Source organism: Periplaneta americana, chromosome 9, assembly GCF_040183065.1.
Source record: "Periplaneta americana isolate PAMFEO1 chromosome 9, P.americana_PAMFEO1_priV1, whole genome shotgun sequence".
Lineage (NCBI taxonomy): Eukaryota > Metazoa > Arthropoda > Insecta > Blattodea > Blattidae > Periplaneta > Periplaneta americana.
The window spans coordinates 176,472,795-176,493,528 of NC_091125.1; the positions used below are offsets into that span (position 1 = coordinate 176,472,795).

The 20,734-nt window shown below is 38.2% G+C and overlaps 1 protein-coding gene across 3 annotated transcripts in view; it reads right to left on the reverse strand.

The window, feature by feature from the left end:
• The window catches only part of D12 (YEATS domain containing 2 homolog D12), a 43,687-nt gene extending 24,609 nt beyond the window's left edge, over nt 1–19,078 (reverse strand). Inside the window, exons 1-7 of one of the 3 annotated variants that reach the window (XM_069836491.1) lie at nt 18,938–19,072; nt 18,143–18,245; nt 11,559–11,731; nt 10,460–10,713; nt 10,115–10,294; nt 5,968–6,113; nt 864–1,665 (exon numbers count right to left, since the gene is read on the reverse strand). In XM_069836491.1, coding sequence (XP_069692592.1) covers nt 864–1,665; nt 5,968–6,113; nt 10,115–10,294; nt 10,460–10,713; nt 11,559–11,731; nt 18,143–18,245; nt 18,938–18,970 — 1,691 coding nt within the window. In that variant the 5' untranslated portion in view covers nt 18,971–19,072. Of the gene's footprint in view, nt 1–863; nt 1,666–5,967; nt 6,114–10,114; nt 10,295–10,459; nt 10,714–11,558; nt 11,732–18,142; nt 18,246–18,388; nt 18,678–18,937 lie in introns of those variants that run through there. The other 2 variants (XM_069836492.1, XM_069836493.1) reach the window with 2 other exon arrangements.
• Nucleotides 19,079–20,734: the final 1,656 nt, after the last annotated feature.

Here is a 20,734-nt window from a genome sequence, read left to right on the forward strand (position 1 = left end):
TTGTGTTATTTGACAAATTCGTAGACACAATAGTGCTTATGTAAGATGTTTTTAAAGTACAGTAATAAAACAAAAGGACATTCTATCTTCAATATTAACACTGCAATTTTTTCCATATTTATCATACTTAAAGACTATGAACACTCTATAAGTGGTTTCTAGCTACTGAAACAGAAAATTCTATGACTGGTGTCAAGATTTCAACCTGTACTCCTTTAAGAAGTTTATATTTTTCACACAATCCAGCATACAGTGCCTCGTGTGCCTATGAATAAGCTTGTAAGAGTAATGTTGTAGTTATTACATGTAGGTACTTTGAAAGAAAGGGACTGTTGGAGGCTATATATATTTTTTCATTATTTTTTAACTTTATTTATAGTCGTTTTAACCACAGTGGTCATATTGCGACTTTACTATGGATGTGATATCATTTTGTCTGAGTTCGGCGTTCTCTCTAACTCGGAAACATATGACGCTTCAACTTGGAATGCCTTCTCACCATCACAATGTCCACTACGCCAGCTGGATACTTAAACCCCAAGCTGAACTTGAATTATTCCCCTTCTCGAACAACACGATCACCCGTTCAGGAATGAACTGCCCATGGTAGAGTATGACTACGCAATAAATTGCAATATAAATGAGTGTGCTGGCTATAACCAGTCAAGCAGCTGCTTGCTACCACAACAAATGCACATAAAACAAAATGGTTTGCAATATCAGTGAAATGGGATTGTTTATAAACCATCATGAGTTTTTTTTGTCTAGACAGGTCAGTCAGAGTAGCCTATTATGTCATATGATGCAGACCTCTCAACTTCACTTCTTTTATAAAGAAAACTATGCTAAGCAGTGATACTCACTTGAGGGCATCTTCATGTCGTGCTCTGCTGAGGTGCATCGCTTGCTGGCTGGAGCCTTTGTTGAGGACAAGAGTGCGGCCCGACAGCATTAGCCGCGAGTCCGTGTTCTCTGCTGGCTGCTTCTTCAGCAACGACTTCCCGTCCTGCCTGGGAAGGGCAGCCGTCGGCTTCAGCAGGTACATCTGCCCATTCTTCACGATGAGCACCGACTGCTCCACCGGCGTGGTGCTTCTGGCAGTCTCCACGACGGGCTTCGCTGCAGTGTTCAGCTTGAGGACTGTGACTGGGGGCTTCTTCGCCACCTGAGGCAGCAGAAGCCTGGGAGAGCTGCTTTCTGTGGAGTTGGGCTGCTTGCGGACCAACAGCGAAGTGGGCGGCTCCGCCTTGCCCAGCGTCAAGTAGAACACCCGCCCCGTCTTGTCCATGCACTTGACCAGCGTCGTCAGCTTGGACTGCGTCTGCGCGTGAGGGGTTTCACTCTCCTTTCTGTTCGCTGCCACAACTCCGAAGTAGTCGTGGTCCAACGTTACACCCACACAGTTGTTCACACTCAGAGACTGTTCGCTGCTCGTAACATTTTCCTCTACCTTCACTACCGGCACACTGTCAGTGGCCTCCTCACACTTGATTATCCTGCCACTGACACTAGTACTGTTTTCTTTAATGCTAACAGTGTCCTCGGCACTGTCCACTTTTTTCACACTGCAGTCAGCTCTGTCGACACTGCCTTCAGTCTTGTTTTCGTCAGCATCACAGGAAGAGGCACCCATGTGCAGCCATATGTCCACAACAGTCTCCGCCCCTGCCAACAACAAACAACTTGCATGTATGTACAGATATGGAATTAAAATTTGCAGCAAGTCTACCTGTATGTAGGCAACAATTTCACACGACTGTCCACAAGTAGCTCTTCTTCACTGCACATGCACTGTGTGCTGTAGGCAAAACTTATACAGTAAGGAGCTCCACACTTTATTCCTATGCCTGTACACTGCAGACTAACAGCCTGCATTGCAATGTATGTACAGTCACAAATTATTAAATTTGTACAAAAGTAGAATCTAGATTATATACAGTGATATTCTTGATTATTCTGGCAGAAATTACAAGTAGGAGGGATATTCTGTGATCTCTCCAAAGCCTTTGATTGCATCAATCGATTGGGGGTTAGTTCTTTAATATGATTTTTCAGTTTAATATATTATGAATATGCAAACCAAGAAATTTGGTTGTTGACACAATTTGTAAAAAGAAATATCTTAAAGACAATATATTTTGCTTATTTCCATTCCATTATGTCCTATGGAATAATATTTTGGGAAAATTCTGTAGAGAGTAGAAATATATTCTTACTAAAAAAAAAGACAATTAGAATAATAGTTGGAGCAAAGCCTAGAGAATCATGCAGGCCTGGACAATTTTTTACAAAATCATAAATTCTGACCTTAACAAATCAGTACATATATTCTTCAGTAAACTTCCCCTTACATATGTAATAAAGAAACTTTCCAACTAATTCAGTTATACATAGTACAAATACCTGCAGAAAGAATGATTTTCATACATCATCATCAAATTTTATCATTATATCAAAAGGGAGTATGTTACATGGCAATAAAAATGTTCAATAGTCTTCCTGAAGACATTAAGAATCATAACTAAAACCCTGCACTATTTAAGGTAAAACTACAAAATTTGGCTTCAGGAAGGGAAAAGGTACGAGAAATGCAATTGCACTGCTACGAACAATTGGTGAAAGATACCTAGAGAAGAATAAAGAAGTGTATATAGTATTTGTGGACCTAGAAAAGGCGTTTGACAGAGTGGATTGGAATGAACTAATGGGGATCCTACAGAAAATTGGCGTGGATTGCAAAGAGAGGAGGCTATTCAGTAACCTTCATATGAAACAATGAGTCAAAGTCAGGATAGAAGAAATGTCAGAAGGAAGTGAAATAGGGAGAGAAGTATGACAAGGATGCTCTTTATCACCTACCCTGTTCAACATCTACTTGGAGTATTTAGTGAAGAACTGTTTTCAGAACATGGGAGGAGTGATGGTAGGAGGATGAAGAATAAAGTGTGTAAGATTTGCTGATGATATGGCGTTGTTAGCAGAAGAGGAGATGATACTAAGGCAGGGTTTTCAAACTTTTTGCTGTCATGGATCTCCTGAGCTTCGGAAAGCAGCACACGCCTCCCCTCTCAACGATTAGCTTTTAATATGCAATAATGAGAGACAGAATCTTCTTTCATGTGTTTATTTACTGTTAATGCACTTGGAAATATGAAATATGAGTTATTAAAGTTAGAAAAATACAAATGTTTAATGTTTATCACAAACCGTAGTCCGTGGGATGTATGAGCTTGCTTGGTTCCACAGTTTATCGAATCTGGTAAGGCGCATCTCATTATTCGGACTTGATCACTGCAGTTTGACAAAGATAAGGCAGCAGAATGCGCAGGCCTTCTTACTTAACCCGGACACTCGTTCATCACGGAGCTCTAAAATATCATCTTCACTGTGTTGCTCAATAAGCTGCTCCTCTTCCGCTGTGGTGAATGGATCCCTAATCCAGTTGTGCTCTGTATCCTGTGGAAAATACTTTTCGAAGTGGATGGACATGAAGTTGAGACAAGTGCTGTACAAACACAGATTTGATTTCTTCATTTAATATTTACTGTAGCTCTGTTTCTTCTAATAACGTGCTCAATGTAAGAAAACAATCCGCAATATGTTTTCATTCAATCTTCCTCTTCCAAAGCAATAACTTCCTTTTGAAAGCTGACACCTTGTCTGATAGATGTAGAATGAGGGTATCGTTCCTTGTAGAGATACATTCAGAATATTTAGTTTCTGGAAAATATCACAATGGTATGCCAACTTGTGGACGAAGTCATTGTCAATTAATTTTTCGACATAGGCAAAAGTTTCTTCTGCAAAGTATGAGTTCAATCCCTGTCTCAGTTCAGAAACACGGGAGATTGCCAACATGAATTGCAATGATGCAGAAGAGAAGTGTGCTCAGCTCCCATATGAAAACACATTTGTGAAAAAAATCTGGCCTTTTTGGGCCGACTTTTGATGTAGTTTACAACTGTTAAAAATAAGTCGTGTAACTCACTGCTGAGGTTCTTTGCAGCAAGGGACTCTGTGAATAATGAAGTGGGTCCACAGTGTATCAGCAGCTTGCAGCCCACTATAACATCCTGACATGGCACAAGCACCATCTGGTCATATTCCAACACATTTGTTCCAGTCCAGTTGGTTTTCCTTCATGAACTTGTCGACAATTTCAAACAACTCGTCTGCTCTTGTGCCAAGTGTTATATTTCCACAGTTTTCAGTTATGAATTTCACATAACAGATTTTTAGGAAATTACTATTTAAAAAAATTACTCCCAAGATTTTAAATATTTAAGTTTCTACTAAAGGTAGGTTAAATATTGAGCAACAGTTTTTGATCTTACTAGGAAAAAAAAAGGAACCATGCGAAATTTCATGTAATTATGAAAAAAAAATTGGAAGATATGATTTAAACAGTTCTTCAAAATGTGGTTTTAAGAAAATGAGCAATAACATTAGAGAGTGCTGGCTGGTACATTAGAGTGTTAGCATGGCATGACATTTAAATGCATAACTTTGTCAATTTTATAGATATCTTAAAATTAATGATAGGGATTGCTGGCAAGTATTGTGTTTGGATGGAAGGACATTTTAATTCGTAACTTTGTCAATTTTATAGATATCTTAAAATTAATGATAGGGATTGCTGGCAAGTATTGTGTTTGGATGGAAGGACATTTTAATTCGTAACTTTGTCAATTTTATAGATATTTTAAAATTTCTTAAACAGATATAAAGCTAAGAATTCATATTCAATTTTTTTTTATTGGGTTATTTTACTACGCTGTATCAACATCTAGGTTATTTAGCGTCTGAATGATATGAAGGTGATAATGCTGGTGAAATGAGTCCAGGGTCCAGCACCGAAAGTTACCCAGCATTTGCTCGTATTGGATTGAGGGAAAACCCCGGAAAAAACCTCAACCAGGTAACTTGCCCCGACCGGGATTCGAACCCGGGCCACCTGGTTTCGCAGCCAGACACGCTGACCATTAATCCACAGGTGTGGACCATATTCAATTAATATACCTAGAAAAATTAAAAAAATATATATATTTTTTAATCCTCGAAGGTAGGCCTATATATATATCCCCTTAAGCTGAAACATTATCTATTTTTGTTAAATAATGACTGAAAATAGAACAATGATTTTGACTAGAACATAAATCATTTGGGATATGAACCAATTTAAAATTAGACAAATTTCGAATATATGAAAATTCATTTTTACACTTTATAAATAATTCTCAAAAAGTATTATAATGAAGTCATTCATCACCCTGCCTGAATTGTCATTACAAGTTTCATAATTTAAGAATGTTTGTAAGATTTCAACTTGATGTTTTTCGTCTGCAAAATTTAATTTGCTCCCATTTAGCATAATATTTTGATATATGTATCCACTTCACTTTACATGATTCGGGTTTAATATTTTGATATCTCCTTTATTAAATAGGCTTGCTATCACATTTTGTTTAATACAGGAGGAAATAATTTAAGAACTTGCAATGCATTTGAAGCAAGTGGAAATTAAATAAGGACCATCAGTTGTTTTCCAGCATTGATAAGCACCATCTTTTCTAAATATCCTCCACACCTTACTGCAGTAAAAATAAAATGAGCTGTAAACAAAACAACAACACAAACATCACCATCACTTGTTATTGCGGTAAACAAAATAACATCACATCACCTTCTGTATCATACAGGCATTTCATCTGAAGAATAAAAGTTTAATAGTGATATTTCGTTAACTGTTTGCATTATAAACACCGTTATTGTTCTAATTTTAATTTTATTTAGTTTAATTTCTACTACACTTATGACCATTGTTTTATTACAAAACTGAACTTTGTGCTCAAAACACACTTTTTTCTAATATTCATTCTCTATTGGCCAGATGTGTGAGTTTTTAAACCTAGCAAAAACAGCTCATCAAAATCAGTAACAGTTATGTGGCAGTTCTAAGTGTCTCACCGAGGGTCTGCAGCCCTGTGTAGGAGCGGTCCAGCTTCAAGTGATGGATCACGTCTACCGGCTTGTTGCGAGGGTGGCAGAAGTGGATCTGCACTCGCACTGGAAACTCACCCCAGCCACGACGTGACAGATGGAATGGTGGAGACCTGCACCACAACACCAGCATATTACTACTACTAGGCGATAGTATTTAATGAAGTCCAGAGAAGCATCATTTAAAAATCCCTTAAGAAAAGCAAGATACCTGAGAAGCACTGTAGAAAGGAAGGGAAAAAAAGAGATTGCTACAGCCTATCTACAGGAAGACTGCAGAACAAAACACAGAGAACTATAAGCAATAGGCTCCACCACGTTTACTTTCGCATAATGGAGAAGCACTTCACGTCATCTTATTCGAAGCTCCAATATCAATTGTTTCATGTATTTACATAGCTATAGAATCAAGCCTTACAGGATCAATTTCTCCACCATGTACCAGAGTTAAAAAACCACCCACAAAGTCGATGCCTACGTATGAGGGTCAGTCAAATATGTTGTTGTTGTTTTCTAATGCCAGGCGTTTGACAATAAAGTCATTTGACCTCTTGCACGCCAATATTTTTCAAATATATTATCATGGTCAGCCACTGAAGCACAGATTTTGAGGTGTTCCGAATCCATCTCTTGGTTTGAGTTGCACAATGGGCAGTTAGGGGACTGATATATTCCAATTCTATGCAGGTGTTTGGCCAAACAGTCATGGCCTGTTGCCAATCTAAATGCAGCTACAGACGATTTTCGTGGTAAATCGGAAATTAACTGTGGATTTTGATGCAGAGAGTTCCATTTTTTCCCTTGAGATTGAGTTATAAAATTTTGTTTGTTGAAGTCTAAGTATGTAGATTTAATAAATCTCTTCACAGAGTAATGCGTAGATTTAGTAACAGGTCTGTGCTGCCCTTCTTTGCTAAGCATCTGCATTCTCGTTTCCCAGGATTCCACAATGGGATGGTATCCATTGGAATACAATTCTTTTATTGAGTGATATTAATTGAGAGAGCATTTTAGTTATTTCTGCTGTTTGAGATGAAGGTGTGTGTTTAGAGACGATTGATAGAATAGCTGCTTTGGAGTCTGACAATATAACTGCATTCCTAAATTTATTGATGAGGCATAGAAGATTCGTGAGACATTCACTTATTACAATGATTTCTCCATCAAAACTTGTTGTTCCATATCCAAGAGATCTATAAAGTGAGAAGAGACAGCACGTAACACCTGCACCGGCACAAATATAAACCCAACTTTTTCACTTACTCTTGGTTAAATTACACACAAGTCATTTTCTACACAGCTTCCATTAAAATTGAAACATTTTTACCATCAGACTGATAGTGTCTCTTATTCCTGTATCATAGAACAGCATGTCCCACCTCCTCCAGTGGTGCAAACAAATTGGAACCACATGCGGACTGTATTCTGCAAGAGCCAGCGGATTTGCCTTAATTTCTCTTTTTGCACGAGCGGACTGACAGGCTGCCAGCGATTGGAAGTGCTAGGCAACACATTTCAAATGCTTCTGGCCTCTTCTCTTCACTTCGTCACGATGTCCATGTTTCTGCCTCATATGGTGTATGCCAGCTCAGTCAGCGAGGTCGGCTCATATCCATCAACGCCACGTCCTTCCATGTCCGTTACAATGTGGCAGCACAGGTGAGTGAGGAGAGGGGGGAAACAGAGTCTTCTTGAATAGTTAAATTTTAAGCTGCAGGCACTCGGAAGGGAGACAGATACGAATCTTCCGGACTAATGGGGTATCGTCTGGTGGTAATGTACGATAATTTCATAGAAACACTCCTCACATTTACCTATTTAATATCTAAAGTATTGTAATACTGTACACGGTTGTATGTCTTTTCTTTATCACGAGCCAATAGTAAATTGTCTATTGTATGTGGCACAGTTGAATACAGTTCTGTGCACATCAGCAGCTATTGTGTTCTTGTCCTTAATACACCGTGACCCAGTTAAAGGGATCGAGAAATAAGTGATAATTTCAACTGTAAATAATGGTTTATTAACATAACTTGATGTAAAAGCTCCCCGAGTTTCGGAGAATGCTGAATGCACCTCGCTGCGTGAGCCTTGAGTTGCCCTGCAGACATCTAAACGGTATTCAACCTCCGCCAATTGTCTGCAGCATTTGTGGAGTCACTAGTGCAACTGCATTTGTGACGCATTGCCTCAGTTCCTCCAAAGCATTAACTCTGCCTCTTTGGTTTACAGCATCCTTCACAAAGCCCCAGAAAAAAAGTCCAAGGGGTCAGATCGAGTGATCTGGGTGGTCAGACAAGGGGTCCTCGTTTTCCAGTCCATCTATTGGGGAATTTTTCATCCAAGAACTCACGCACCCATTGATGATAATTGGATGGGACCCCCAGTCTGCTGAAAAACCGATCCTGGGGAAGTTCGTAAAAAAAACGAAGTTCCGCAACATGTCCAGATACACATTTCCTGTGACTGTAGCCTTTACAAAGAAGAATGGTCCAATGACTTGCGTAACAGATTTTTCTTCTGCAAGTCATAGCACGCACTGAACTTTCTGTTGTGGTGTCCACATGGTGTTTATCATAGTGTGTTTTCCTACAAAATGGCGCTAGGCTTGTTTTAGTGTCCTAGCAAGAAACAAACGAAAGTTACACATGCAGCTCTTTTCAGACTTTGTTGCATAAACTTGGACAGTTTCTCTATCTTGTCAGATGTAAATCATAACGATATCTCTATCTGGTTTTAAGTGGCGAGCATTTATTACTCGAACCCTCTAAGCGAGACACGGTGTATTGTTCACTCAATTGTTACCGTTACATTATTTAGGTACATATTTATACTTGTTTGTATTTTTCTATTTAATTATATTTTATTACATACTAATTAATATCCTATTCAGTCTTGGTTTATTTCTGCTCACTTTCACTGCACCATGTTGGTCAAACCCCTAATCACCTTCTACATCCGACTCGGTACACATACCCAATATTCACTGTGAGACCTTTCACAGATGGTTATCAGAGCATTGTTTAACAAATGTATACTGTGAACACGTCAAATGCCACACTCCACACAAAGCACTTCACTAGTCTCTTCCTTAGTTCTTTTTCCAGAGGTCCGCAGAAGATGCTCCTTTTCCTATTAAAAGCTTCCTTTGCCATTGTTGTTCTCCTTTTGACTTCTTGGCAGCAGCTCATGTTACTGCATATAGTACATCCCAAATATTAGAAGCTGTCCACTTGCTCTACTGTCTCATTTAGAATTCGCACGTTTACCTTCTTTATTTTTCTTCCAGTAACCATGGTCTTCGTCTTGTTTGCAATTATCTTCATCCCATACTGCTCCCAGCTGTCATTTAGCTCCAGTAGCATATCCCTTAATATCATCTCCTCTTCTGCTAACGCCATATCATCAGCAAATCTTATGCACATTGCTCCATAATTTGTTGAGTTAAATCACGATGTGTTTCACTCTTCCCAGAGTAGTAACAGTATCATTAAAGGGCACAAGATTGTTGGGGGCATCTTAATAGTGACCACGTACTGTATTTTTGCGTTCTTACATCTTCATGGCAAACATAATTTTGATTTAAACCATATAAATGACGTTTCATATCTTTATCAAGAAATGGATTCGGAACACCTCAAAATCTGTGCTTCAGTGGTTGACCATGACAATATCTTTGAAAAATATTGGAGTGCAAGAGGTCAAATGACTTTATTGTCAGATACCTGGCATTAGAAAACAACAACATCAACATATCTGCTGGGTTTTAAATACGATTATGTAAGTGTAAAAAATGTATGAACAAAAAAAGTTAACATGGAAAGTATAGTAAGTTTGCCGAACTTCAGAAAAAAAACGAATAAGTGTAAAAAACATATAAAAGAAGTTTTACTGTATTCCATGGTACAATTTCATAGTAAAATATCTGTACTAAGGAATTCGTGAACAAAACAAACACTGTCTGACAGAAAACTACCCGGTCCTTCACCATACACATACTAAAATTAAGTCAGTGAGTACTTCCAAATTAAGAACATGGTAACAAAATGAGCGAAGTTCCGTGTGAGAACAATTAACCTGGACAACATTTTGGTCCTTCCAACTGAATACTCACGTGACTTCAGCTATGTCGTGTGGCCGGTAGCTGGGGTGTAGGAAGAAACGAACCATAGACACAAAGCCTGACACGTCTGCAGCATCTCTGGGGCCACGCACATACATCATCCATTTGTGGCTCGCGGAGTCTTCCCGTGTATCCACTGGAACCCACTTGGAGATATTGCCAATTACAATCCTGTAAATGAAACTCAAAGTCAATAAATTTGGGTTTTAACAATTTTGACACAATTAAAACTTGATTCCTAATTCTCCAAGAAGAACAGAGATTAATAAGTGGACATGACTGTTTGGCAGCATAGCTTTTCAGGATGGATTGGTAACACATGTTATACTGCCTCACCTCTTCTTGACTTTGTGCACGCCACGGCACGGGCTAGTTGAGGGGGCGCTGGTGGATGACTTGGGAGGAATGTAGCGTGGCACCTTGTTCACAGGCTCCCTCGGCTCCTCCTCCTTTATGGGTGAAGTCTGCTCCTTGTCCAAGGGCCGGTACTTTGAGGGCCGCTGATGCAAAGGCCCCCAACTGCAAGGCTCCTTGCCGATCAGCTTCTTAACTGCCGGATGGATGCGCTTCTGCTTATCCTCCGTGCCTACCTGCACAATCAAATACACTTATTCTCATTAAAAAAATTGTGCTGTATCAGGATGCACATACAATATGTCTCCTGAACGAAACTACTGTTGTATCGCTTTCGATGTCAGTGGAAAGTGTGAGTCTTTGATAATGAAATATATCGTTTTACTCGAATATAATATGCACATCACATTCATCCTCGCTTGCAATATCAGAAATGAAACTTCCAGTCAACAGGTCTGGGTTGATGTCAGAACATTGATTGACTAACGTCATGCCAGTGATTTTATTGTTGGTAAATTCTTTTGATTTATTTAAACACGCGCGACTGTTAAAAGTAGAATATATAAAATCTCATAATAAAATGAGAACTTTCTGGGAATTGGCAACCATGTATTCATACGAATCAGCATGATGAAATCTAAACAGAGAATAAGTCTGTCATCCATAAAGTCATGTACTGACACACTGCAAAAACAATACTAACCACACAAATAGGTGGTAACTCTTTCAATTTATACTGTGTCAGACGCAGCAGTAATGATCTACTTGGACTGTAACTGCACTCAAACCGAAAGTGGAGATGAATGATGCTTGGTCAGGTGCCTCACAGTTTGAATCTCTGCAATATGGATTACAAAGCCCGAAAGTGTTCTTTTAATTTTGTGATTTTAATTACAGTTCCTACGTCGTCAATAACAATTAATCATTATTCTGTGAAAGGTGGAAAACAGCTCCGTTATTCCAACATTTAACTTTACTACAAACTATTTCAAGATGCATGATTTGGCAGCAATAAAGTTAATAAATGTGGAATTGTATTATTTTTATTACTACTACAATGTGCAGCTATTTGGACCTGCACCTGCTTCTTGTTGTAGAATGTGGACACGACGACGTAGCGCAGCATGTGCAGAGTCTTCTGTGCCTGGTGCAGACGCTCCTGGATCTCGTGGGCATCTCTCTCACGGCTTGCCAGCTCCGCACCGAACTCCTTCTGAATGATGGCTGACACCCGTTGCGAAAACTCGGCTTTTGCTGCAAATACAAATCAAACACAAAATGCAGAATCCTATTCAAAGGAATGTTTTTTTTTTTTAATCCAATGCCACCAGGTTGTCTTTTCGACATTTCTGGTCTTCTCTCCTGGCTGTGGCTTAGTTGTAACCCACTTCTGAGGTTGGGGCGCCTGGAAGGCGGAGTTACATTACCCCGATGACGTGATAGGATGATTATGATAATGTGGTGCCAGGAGAGGTCTTAAATCTAAACTTAACCTAAATTCCAGACCATGGACGAACACAGGAATAATCCCCTTTAAGGAAAAATTCCTGTGCTCTAACCGGGAATCGAACCCGGGACCAGCCAGAAGCTCTGACCACTAGACCATGAGGCTGGTCATTCAAAGGAATGTTAAATGCAGTGTTTAGTTCAAATTTCCAAAGAAACATTTAGATAACTGGAAATGGAATTCTAATAGGCAGTGAGATAAATTGCGAGTCAAAAGTTTCTCTTGCAGTTCAGGCCTATATTTCAGTCTCTGGCAGACACAAATTGTCCAGCATTGTAATAACGTGATCTAGTGCAAAAATAAATTAAGGAAAATTACGAATGAGTGGTCTGAATTGTATTTTTTTTACTGCCAGCTTAATTTATATGACAACAATTTTTCATCCTTCCTTCAATGAAAGCATTCAAAGAAAGCTAACTCCACATTATTATGACACTGATTTCTTTCATCTGAACTATTGCTACAATACTCATTTGTACTTCTGTTTGCTCTGTCTGTTGTAACTATACAGCGTATTTGGTTATCAAATTGCTCCAGTCTTCTTTCGTTTCATGCCAAAATAACAGAACTAAGCTTGAATTAAGTGTCCACAAAGTGGTCGCTTTAAATGTTAATAGGTTTTTTTTTATTTATCCATTGAGATTTATTTATAAGCAGGATTTAGGCTGAAAAATAAATAATTGTCGCAAAAATGCACAAATGAAAAATGATATTTGTGCAAACTGCGAAAAGCTTGTGCAATATGTTAAATAATATTTACAGAAAGATAAAATTAATAAAGTATGCAGAAGCAAAAAGTTATGTAACTTGTTTCGTGGAGCTCAATCCATCTTCCCACACTAGATATACGAGTACTTATGTAAGAAAATAATTAGACGTATGTATATTTTGAATCAATTTCTGCTGAATTTACAGCACATTAAAATACGTTATTTTATGGGCACTCTAAACATTAAAAAAAATCCTTTACGAGTAGACACTCCATCAGAGAGAGAGAGACACACACACACACTCACTCTATCTCTCCCTCCCTCCCTCAAAGTTTCTTAACCGAATAATAACAGACATTTCCCACACTTATTCTGTGTTTAATTTCCTCCCGAGTCTCATTTATATTTCTTACTGTTGCTCCAAGATATTCGAGTTTTTCTCCCTCTTCAAAGGATAAATTTCCATGTTGTCAAGTACCACCGAAACAGCTGTAAGCCACACATCCTTACATAATTAACACGAGTAAGATCGCCATTTAATCAATTATTGATAAATTTCCAATTTTTATATTTCCATTTCGTATAATATTCTGGTAACGAAACATAATGATATAGTTTGTCTTTTCGGGATTTACTTTCCTATCTCTTTACTCATGTGTAGGCTACATTATCAACTTAAAATCTAAGAATAAATTATTTACAATTTAATCAGCTATTTACAAAACCTTCGTTTATGTACCTGAATCTATATTTTAAGGCTGCTCTGTGTGCTTGAGAGTAGTTATGTTATTGCAAAGCTGTTCACAGAGTTAAGAGATCTTTGTCAAAGAGTCCACAGAGAAAGCATGCTGTTGTGCAGAATCTAGCAAAGAAGTTCGGGTGTTTTTCCAAGGGCAACAGCACTTGATCCAGAAACAGCTACAAAAACTGTTTGTTTTCATGAAAGTGATATAGTAGCCTATCACGTCAGATACAGAAAGAAAGAACCCATGAATCTGGGAATAAACGAAGAAAGTACTTACCAGACTGCCAAGCTTATAAACAGAACCCTGCTGGTATTAAACTTGGAAATCTAAATTTGCAGCATTGAGACTGCAACATGTTAGGCCAGTTTCAGACAAGAATTTGAACGTCTGTTGCTGCAGACATCATGAAAATGCCGATTGGGAGTATTTCAAAAGTGTGGAAGGAATTACCTCCTGATCTGATTTCTGTCGTAACTTGCAGTGAAGATATTACATGCCACTTCGGTGAATATGACCATTGTAAGGATATTAATAGTGCTATAGAGCGTTAACTCACAAGGATTGTGAAACTGACAATTTGGATGACACTTGTGTCCATTACTATCAGTGGAATAGTACAAAACACAAGGAACTCATTCAAACAAAAGAAGAATTATTAAGCCAACTTCCCAGTCTACTTCGACAATGTTTTACAGCAAACATTCAGCTCTGGGAAATTGAAGCTGTATTACAAGAAAATATTATCGAAAATTTTGCTATTCGTCAGCAAAATGAAATAATGTCCGTACACTGGATTTCTGAAGGGGTGACAATATTCACTGCATCATTTCACTGTTCCATATGCTGTCACAAGTAACGAGCCTCGTCATGGTAAGTACTCAGTTTTCCCTTTCAATAGGGCCATTCCAGTAGTGGTGCGGATGTCATTTCTGTGCTACATGTTTCCTAAAATAGTGCTGGTGGACAATTCAAAAACAGGTACACATTGTCTCAGTGTGTCTCAACACCTCAAGAACCACATAAAGGTTTGATATTACTTCAACTGGAGATCCTTTACAACAGCACATGGAAAGGGCATCGCTAGACTGTTAAACAAGCAGTGTGGCACCGAATTTTGCAGGGAAACATAGTCATCACTGCTGCTAAGGAGTTCTATGAATGTGCAAAACATGCTTGTCCAAACACCAACGTCTTATTTTTATCATCAGATGACACGTTATGGGCAGAGGAGAAGGCCTACTGGCCTTAGCTCTGCCAGATTAAATAAATAAATAAATAAAATTATTATTATTATTATTATTATTATTATTATTATTATTATTATTATTATTATTATTATTATTACTACGTTATGTGATAGAACAATCTTGTCTGAAAAATGGAATTCAGCACAACCATTTCAAAATATCTCCACAAGATACATTATGTTAAGGTATCTAATCCTCAGGTTCTTGTTGCCAGTCCAATCAGTCCCTTTACGGATAGCACCAGAGTCTCATTCACAGAGGGAGCTGTGTTTGAGCAGCCAAATTCAGGAGTGTTGGAAAAAAATCTTCACAGTAAAAAAACCCACAACTGAAACCAAGATGCTAGAGTTTGAGATTGGGAATTACATAGTTGAAAAAATAACCGGGCATTATTACGGAAATAAACAATCATACGGAACAAAGTCAAAGTAAGAGTAATTCATAAGTGCGCCACTTAGATCCAGTGAATAATAGAGGACTGTATTCATTCAAGGGATTTCTTTAATTTTTTGTCACTGTATGAGCAACTGATGCCATCATAATGTATCATATAATTACTAGGATTGGAGCTGTTACGTCAACTACCATTTTGTGTGATATCAGTTACCATGAAAGATTTTTTTTTCTAAGAATGTTATGAATTTTTTTTGTTATAAGTATTATATATCATGTCCTACAAGTCTCTTAAGTCAAAATTAAATAGGTGTTTTTATTCAATTCGTAACTTCAGAGAATTTTCAAGTTTTCTTCGCCATCTACACATTGATTGTCCTTCGGTGTTACAAAATTACATATACAAAGTGAGTCATAAGTATGTTTGGAAAACGCGTGAGTGTGATCTTGGATCAAAAATAAGAACAATTCCTTATACGAAAATTTGACGGAAAATGCTATTTATTGGAGAAATGGTCATACTTTTTGTTGTGTCACAAGTACATGTTTGGAAACTTGTCATTTAACGTTTACAAAGGTGCTCAATGTGTCCCCCCCCCCCCATTGTTTACACATGCCTGAGCACGACGTACACATAACTGGCAAGTTCATTATGTGCACTATGTTGTCATCACGGATCAATTGGCATGCATTTTCAACATGTTGCAATAGCTCCTCTGCATCATTCACTGGTGTTGCATAGACGACAGTCTTCAAGTTACCCCAAAGGTAAAAATCTAATGCGGTGAGGTCGGGTGATTGAGTGGCCAAGACACTGGACCACTGCATCCAATCAAAACAAAAACAATACTACTGTCTCGTCACAGTGTTGTTTGTAAACAGACACTGGTACAAAATGAAAACAAAAACAACACAATAATATGATCAGACATTTATTAAAACAAAAGTTACTATTCCTATTTTCTCCAATAAATAAGCATTTTCTGTCAAATTTTCATATAAGGAATTGTTCTTATTTTTGATCCAGGAGTACGCACCAAACATATTTATGACTCACCCTGTATTTCTTTTAATTTCACTACCAAATCATTTTTTTTTTCCTTTATCAAAGCATCAACTTCAATTTCAGACAGGCTTCATTATGTTTTCAACAAAAAGAAAGAACAAATGGAAATGTAGCTGCAGACTCATGGATGCGGGTATGGTTAGCCTAGATGATGGTAGTAATGAACTATCCCACCCAGCTGACTTACAAATCCATCTGCAGATATATGAAGACAAATAAAACCCACAGCATCATGAACCTGGCCACCCACTGCAGTCTCCTGGGTTGATTTCCAGTTCATAGGGTGCACAATGGGCCATTCATGCCTAAGTGCTGAGTGGAAGTCCACGCCCTTACTGAGGAGGAGAAGCTGGTAGGTTGGTCACCCACTGCAGTCTCCAAATGCCAAATTTTCTACTAATTTCTGCCAGGGTTATGGCTTTGGAAAGGTGTATTTTTTTTAGGTCCAGAGCAAATTTCAGGAACGAATATGTAGCATGTTGGGGGGATTCCAGTTGCAGGGAGGCATCTAAGTTAATGCTGGAATTTGTTCAATGATCTTATTCACTTATAATTACTGATAGAAGTGCTACTAGCCTAAATGTTGGAAGGATTGTTTACTTCCCAGAAGAGCACTGATTGTGGTCTTGTATCCTCCTCAACAGGCGTGGCTTATGGACAGACCGCACAGTCTGAGAACTACCTACATTTTGCACTTTAACAGCCTTTTGGACATGAGTTTGTGATACTGCTTCCCGAACTTAATATCCATATTTTTTTATGAAGTTAGACCTATTTAATGACGCTGTATTAACTAATAGGTTATTTAGAGTGGATGGAATTGTGAGGAGATGGGAACTGAGGGCGAGGTTCGCCGTGGATCACCTGAAATTCGACTTACAGCTTCGAAAAACCTCGAAAAAAAACCCAACCAGGTAATCACCCCAAGAAGAATCGAACCCATTCCCTGATCGAGCGCAGCTCCATATCGACCATCCTTATGTTAGCATGCACACTGTAGCAATATCGGAGATCACCGTCTGCTAGACAGGAATTTAGTGCAGGTTGTAGTAGGCTTACTTTCCACAGTTTTTCATCTAGAATGATACCAATATCTTTGGGATTTGATTTATTTTGAATTCTTTTCATTTAGATAGATATATACTTTTTCTGTTCTACTGGCTGATACAGTTAGTCTCTAGTTTTGTGGCCGTCTACTTACTTTGTTCAGTATGTCTTGTACGTCTGCAGCTCCTTCATCAGGATATAAACTATTACGTAGTACACAAGATTATGATGAACCATCCTCAGAAATTCTTATGCATGGACCATTAAGTTGATGTATTGAGCATCCTTCATCTCACAAATCAGTTCATTCCGTATCACTTTCGACATGTACGAGATAAAGTCCTTGCACTTCTTTTTTTTTTTTTCATCGGTGTAATTCCACTCTTATTTCAATTTCAATTTAATTGTAATAAGCCTTCAATATCAGAAAATGGCTTATTGTTCTTAGCTGTATAATAAGGTAAAGATACAATAAGTAGCAGGTTAATGGTTAATCAATCTAACGCATTTTTGCCTATGTACATCCACTTTACCTCTGAACACCTGAACTATTCTTTTGTCATTTATCGAATAGCCTACTCAGAAACATGATATAGCCTCTAAATTTTAGTGAATTATGACATGACATGTATTAATAAATTAATTACATTTTCACTGTTATTATTTCACTTGGAAATACATAAGATATATATAAAAATAACCAGCAAACGTTAGGAAAGTTATCTGATTCCTAAGCTTGAGGGCTGGCCCCTACATAAGAAAAGAGGACTTGCGTTAGATTGAGTTTCTATGTATATATTTAATTGAGAGTGGACGAGTTCCCTCATTAATTATGCGTGTTTCTAAAAACTTACTATCTACGGCACTTCTCAAGTTTTACCAATATTACAGTTTATATCTAGGCTGATTACACTGCTAGTATTTCAAAAGTAAATTAATAAATACATACCATTTTTTTCCAATAAACGTAATCGCTTTGCCTCGTGCGGAATGTTGTCTTCGTAATCTGGATCCTGACCATCCAGTGTTCTCTTCAGACATGACATCGGGAGCTGAAGGTTAGGTTAACCAACAAAATTTAATACGCTTAAAAATGTATACATACACCAATTTGTGGTAGTTACAATAACCACCATCTGTTATATGTTTACGTTATAGTTAATAAAAATTACGTTATATTACTAATCAAAATCACCTATAATGCTCGTCCAATCCAATCACACAGTACTTGAAAAAAATTACGATTGTGCTTCATATGTCAATATAATGTTCAACAATTTGTAACTAGATGGCACTGATCGAGAGAGCTCGATCTACATTTTCTTTTTGCCAATAGCATAGCATATCATTATTTCTCTTCACGTGATAAATTTCAGCTGCGGCTAAACACAGGAACAACCGCTGCTATTAAAACTATGAACAACAAAACACCACAGTCTAATATATACAGTCGCGAAGCTTGGGATGTTTTTTTGCGTTTCTCGCGATAGTTGCTAGCCGCTTGGAGCGATGTGAGTACTATAGGAACAATAGACTGTTCCATTGCCATAAATATTCATCCATGGGTCTGTGATGAGGCGATAGTAGCTATCCTAATGACTAGCGACTAAAGTTCAACTGTCATTGGATGCATATTCCCTATTTATTGAGCTTCGTGACTATATGTACTATACTGTGGTTACAAATTGTCGAACAATTGCAGGTTTTATTTTCACCAATATTGAACATGAATACATTATCTTACCAGCATTTGAAAGAGGGAAGTTTGAACTTCCATGCTGACCTTAAACACTCTATTTGAGCGCCACGTGTAATACGACAGACTTACGGTGATCCCATTCTTGACAAACCCTCTTAAGCACGTCTTGCTGTATTAATACGCCTTCTCAATTTGGCCAACGTCGCTGGAAGTGAGATATGTAAAAATTGTAATTGACGAAACCCCACAGGAAGTCACAGACTGTGAAATCCAGTGAATAGAATGGCCATGTGCAGAATGTGCCGTATGAGTCCGTTTCACGACCAACCCATCGACCTATGGTATGGTAGGTGTTGATTTAGGTACCTCCGGACCTGTGCATGCCAATATGGAAGGGCTCAGTCTTGTTGGAAAATGAACCGGTTCCTTATCCACGAGATGTGGCATTAGCAAGTTTCCTGAATCAACACCTACCAGATCGATGGATTGGTCGTGGGGGGGGGGGGGTACTTTTTTTAGTAGGCCTACTCTTTTCACTCGTTCTTTTCCAATTTTTGTTACGGGAACCTTCACTATTTTATTTTTTTCACAGCACACCAGTTAAAAATGGCTGGATTAGTATAATATGTAGCTCATCGGCGATGTATACATGGAGGAAGAAAGGAACTGTCCACCCTACCCCATTATCTCCTGGCCTAATTGCCTCATAAGTGGTGCCTTGTTGGTTCCACTTGATAGGTTCAGACTTATCTTCGGACAGTTGACTAAACAACAGAATTAATTTTGTAACGGTGGTTACCACCAGGTATTAGTCGCGCGGATGGTAACCGACCCGATGGTCTCACCTTAATTCCATGGTCTAGAGGAAAATCTTTAATTTGGGACTCCACTTGCATTGACACTCTAGCTCCATCTCACTTGCCGAATACCTCCAGATGCGCAGCATCTACTGCTGAATTAGCCGTGACTACTGCATTGAGTGGAATACCCATTGTTAACGGCTGTGTGGTTAAAGTCCGAAATAAAAGCCATTATTGCTGAATAAAAGTTACAATAAGGACACTCCTCAAATACAGACAGATTTTTATGTCCCAATTGAAATAATATGGAAATAATTATAAATTGAACTCTCGTTTACGGACACTCTCAGACACAGACACGGACAGCTGTCTCACAGTCCTAAAGCCTGTTTCACCTCCTGACTGCGGACAGAACTTGGTTTTCAAGACCTAATGTGTTACAAAAATGGAAAATTTAGTTTTGAGAACTGTACAGAAATGCCTTAACATGAAACATAACATAAGGGTCTCGTAGGCTACCACTAGCCCAGCCGGCTACTCCTTGTTAGCTGGAAGCGGGTGGATAAACAAAGTCATAAAATTTAACCTGTTTGATGGGTCCAAGATTTCCGCGATCGTGAAATTGTATTAGACACATGATAGGGTTAGTAGGATTATTCTCTTCACTTCAATCAGTTGTTCTGTTTCGAGAGACATGGCACCTGAATGTAAAGGTTAAGTTGAAAACTGTAAATTACAGTACTGCATAACTGTAGACCTAGAATAAAATTGCATTGCACAATACTGTATTTTCCTTTTTCCATCTACTGTAGTTCAAAGTTGCAAAGAATTTACTGTAGACTGTATTTAGAATTAAACTACAGTAATACATTTAATTTAAAGTGTGAAGGGATACATAATGCATATTATAAATTTACTGCTACATTGGGGAGCCTCCCTCCCAGATGTGGACAGATTGTTACGTCCCTTCAATGTCCGTAAATGAGAGGTTTCCCTATATTGTAATCAGATGCAATATTGAACATCTTCTGCAAGTCATTTT